The 3,895-nt window shown below is 43.3% G+C and overlaps 1 protein-coding gene across 1 annotated transcript in view; it reads right to left on the bottom strand.

The window, feature by feature from the left end:
- LOC102863115 (high mobility group protein B2-like) overlaps positions 1–3,189 on the bottom strand; it is a 22,531-nt gene extending 19,342 nt beyond the window's left edge. Inside the window, exon 1 of the mRNA XM_006891538.1 lies at positions 3,027–3,189. Within this exon, the coding sequence (XP_006891600.1) occupies positions 3,027–3,189 (163 nt within the window). The remainder of the gene's footprint in view (positions 1–3,026) is intronic.
- Positions 3,190–3,895: the final 706 nt, after the last annotated feature.

The raw sequence follows: 3,895 nt of genomic DNA, 5'->3' as shown, positions 1-3,895 counted from the left end.
GGGTAATCTTCAGCAGAATCTTGCTTGCATGTAAACTGAAAAACCTATCTGTAAAGATTATTAGAAATTTCCTTTTTGATGTTCTATTCTGAGGCGGAAAACCAAAGAGGCTATTACCTAAATATAAAATGAACTCTCATGTTGGTTTTTCTTAAAAATAAGAAAAACATGCAAAGGAGTGGCACAGAAATATTGTGAAGAATTAGAAGTAGCCAACAATGGTGCAGGATAGAGCAGGGTTCAGACCTTTTGTTCATAGGGTTGCTCTAAGTCGCGCTCAGCTCAACAGCACCTATCAACAACAATCATATCAAATGTGGTGGGAGAAGAAGGAGAAGAATCCCTGGCTCTCTGATTAGTTCCAGTTGTCTGCAAAAACAAAGTCAAGGGGCCTCACAGGGACACCACAACAGGAGGAAGGCAAGATCGTATCTGTTCTACTCTCCAAGGGCCATACCGCTGATTAGTTCATCCATTTAACACAAGGAAAGGGAGGCTGGACAGCATGAGGAAACATTTCCTTCCCTAATGCAAGAGTAATTATCTGGAATGCCCCAAAGAAGTTATGGAAGGGAAATAAATCTTTTACAAGTTCTAAAAATGCACAGCTGAGACAGTCAAACTTTTCATTGGGTTGCAGACAATGAATCAGGGGATCCTTTCAGCAAGATCAGAGTACCGAAGCACTCTGCACAGGCTGTGAGGTCAGGAAGCACTCCCGCTGCGGGCAGGTCAGTCAACATGCTCATTGCAAGCAGCTGGAGAGTCTGCAGGCTCAGCGGCTCTCAATGAATATGCAGCTACATGTGCTTTCAAGACGTGTCCTCCAAAAGAGTCTTAAATACTGCCCATTAAGAGTTGCACTGAGGTCTTTGGGTGGGGCAGACGTAAAGCACTAAAAGACGTAAAGCCGTAAAGCGAATCACCTAATTGCTGGCAGTTCGAACCTTCCACAGGTGCTTTAGAGAGCTATCTATCTGTAGAGCTGCTTTTGAAAGATCAGTCTTTAAAACAATTTTTAAAAAGGAAAAGAAAGATCAGTCTTCAAAACTCTGTGGAGCCTGGTGCTACTCCACAAGCCTGAGCCAAAATCAACTTATCTGCAACTGCCAGCAGCAGCAAGAGGTGGGTCTACAGCTCCGGTGAATTTCGGTGGATTTGTGTCTTTCCCAAGGAGCCTTGATGGTATAGTAGTTAAAGAATTTGGCTGTTAACCAGCAGATCAAGACAGCTCTGGTGGCTTAGTGGTAAGAAGTTGTGCTGCCAACCCAAAGGCACATGGTTTATTTCCACCAGCAGCTCTGCAGGATAAAGATGGGCAATCTCCTCCCATGCAACTGTCTCTGAAAAACCCACTTGAGGGTCAGCTCTGAGTTGGATTCAGATTGGTGGTACATAACAAAAAAATCAGTAATTTGAATCTGTCAGCCACTGAGAAGAAGGAAAAGTTGGCATCCTAATTCTGTATGTGTCTATACCTAGAGCAGGTGTTACTGTGCAAACAGATCAAGGAAACACTGCATGGTTTGAAATAAAGAAGGGAGTGCATCAGGGTTGTATTATTTCTCCATACCTATTCAATCTGTATGCTGAGCAAATTATTTGAGAAGCTGGACTCTGAAGAGGACTGTGGCAACAGGATCTGAGTGAGACTCAACAATAATGTCCATTATGCTGATAACACAACTTACCTTGCTGAAATTGAGGAGGAATTGAAGCACTTGTTGCACAAGATCAACGAATGTCGCCTTTGGTATGAATTGCATCTCAGTGTCAAGAAAACAAAGATTCTTGTCACTGGACTGATAGGCAGCATCATGATAGATGGAGAAAAGATTGACCATGTCAACAACTTCATCTTACTTGGATCCACAATTAACATCCTTGGTACCAACAGTAAAGATATCAGAAGATGTATTGCACTGGGAAAGCCTGCAGTCAGTGACCTCTCCAAATTATTGAGGAGTAATGATGTCATTTTGAGGATGAAAGTGCATCTGATCCAGGCCATGAACTTTCCAATTATTTGCTATGCATCTGAGAGCTGGACAACGAATAAGGATGACAAAAGAAGAACTGACACTGTTGAGCTGGAGAAGAGTGCTGAACATCCCATGGATGGCCAAAAGAATCAACATATATGTCTTGGAGAGAGTGCAGCCAGAATTCTCTTTGGAGGCAAGGATGAGCATGTTGCTTGGAGGGGCTATTCCCTGGAGAGAGACATGATGCTCAGAAAGGTAGAGGGTTGGCGAAGGAAGATAAGATCCATGAGCAGATGGATTGACACAGTGACTGCCTCAGTGGGCTCTAGTGTGCCAGGAAGAGTGAGCGTGATACACAATAGTTCAGATCTGTTGTTCATCGGTTCGCTATGGATTGTACTCAACGGCACCTAACAACAACAATTTCTGTATTATTTGTAGCCTTAAAAATCTTAGGGGTTAATTCTCCCCTGTCCTGTAGGGTTTCTATGAACCAGATTCAACTTGATACCAATAAGTTTTTGGGTTATGATGATTACCATCAATAGCTGCTGCTGCTGCTGCTGTTGCTGTTGCTGCTGCTGCTGCTGCTGTTAGGTATCAGTGAGTCAATTACAACTCATGAGCCGTTCTTGTTGTCTCTGAGAATGCTTGAGCCTATTGTTACAGTCACTGTGTCAGTTCATTTTGTTGAGGGGCATCCTCTCTTTCTCTGACCCCTTCACCATTAACCAGTATGATGTGTTTCTCCATGGATTGACGCCTCCTGACATTTTTTATAGACAAGGAAAAACCCACCCTACACTACAACCAATTTACTCATCATCAGCATCATCCTCTTCAACTTCATTCACCTCTTCCTCCTCCTTCTCCTCATCTTCCTCTTCCTTCTTCTTCTTGCTTTTCTCAGTCTTGACAACTCCCTTTCTGCATACATCAGGCTTGCCTTTAGCAGCACGTTGGAATCTTTGAGTTGCTTTTTGTTTTGCCCTTAGGGAGGATATAGGTTTTCGTCTTTCTTTTTGAGCTTCTAACTCTAACGGGATTTGTCCACCTTTGCCATGTCTTCATGTTTACATTGCTCGTTAGAAGACATGGTCTTCCACATCTCTGAGCACTTCTTAGAAAATTCCAAGAAGTTGACAGAAGCATCTGGGTACTGCTTCGTGTGCTCCTCTTGGCAGGCTTGCCAAAAAATGCACATGATGACATTTTACCTCCTGGCTTCTTAGGCTTTCCTTTACCCATGGGCAGCTATTTCTTGTCTGTGAGGCACAGAGTCACTCAGTGCCATCAGGCCCTGCCTGGCCCGGTGCTGTCTCTATGGAGCTCAATGTATTGTAATGGCTGTGAGAGCGGGAGCCAGATTTTCACCTAATTTTATTACTCTAGAGAAGCTCATTCTTTAAGTATGCTTTCTTAAAATCCAGCTGCTATGTTTCTGATGAATTAAGGCTGTGGAAAGGTCAGGTATAGGTGATCTACCATGCAGCCCCTCCTGAGCCCAGCTTTCCAGTCAGCTTAGCCCCAGTGCCAGAAATGAGAATGGAAAACCTAGAAGATTCCAGCCCCAGACCTTTCAAGATCTTCAGGAATGTTTTGATCTTTCCCAGATAAGGCCTCATGAGTGAAGATGAGTCTAATATGCTTTGTCCTAACTGAACTCCTCCCTCTCAGAAACTGAAAGCATAATATTTTGATGAATATCTACCATATCATAAAATGTCATTGTTGTTGTTGTTATGTGCCATCTAGTCACCTATGACTCATAGTGATCCTATGTTCAACAGTTCTGAAACCTCCCTTATCCTGACCCAGTCTTATTGTCTCCAATACATCCATCTCCATTACCCCAGTTACAGTATCAATCCATCTCATCAGGGGTCTTCCTCTCTTGAGATGTCCCTCCA

Source organism: Elephantulus edwardii, unplaced genomic scaffold (assembly GCF_000299155.1).
Source record: "Elephantulus edwardii isolate Elephantulus edwardi_28Jun2011 unplaced genomic scaffold, EleEdw1.0 scaffold00099, whole genome shotgun sequence".
Lineage (NCBI taxonomy): Eukaryota > Metazoa > Chordata > Mammalia > Macroscelidea > Macroscelididae > Elephantulus > Elephantulus edwardii.
Note: the sequence above shows the minus strand (reverse complement) of the source record. Positions and strands in the feature narration are given on the sequence as shown.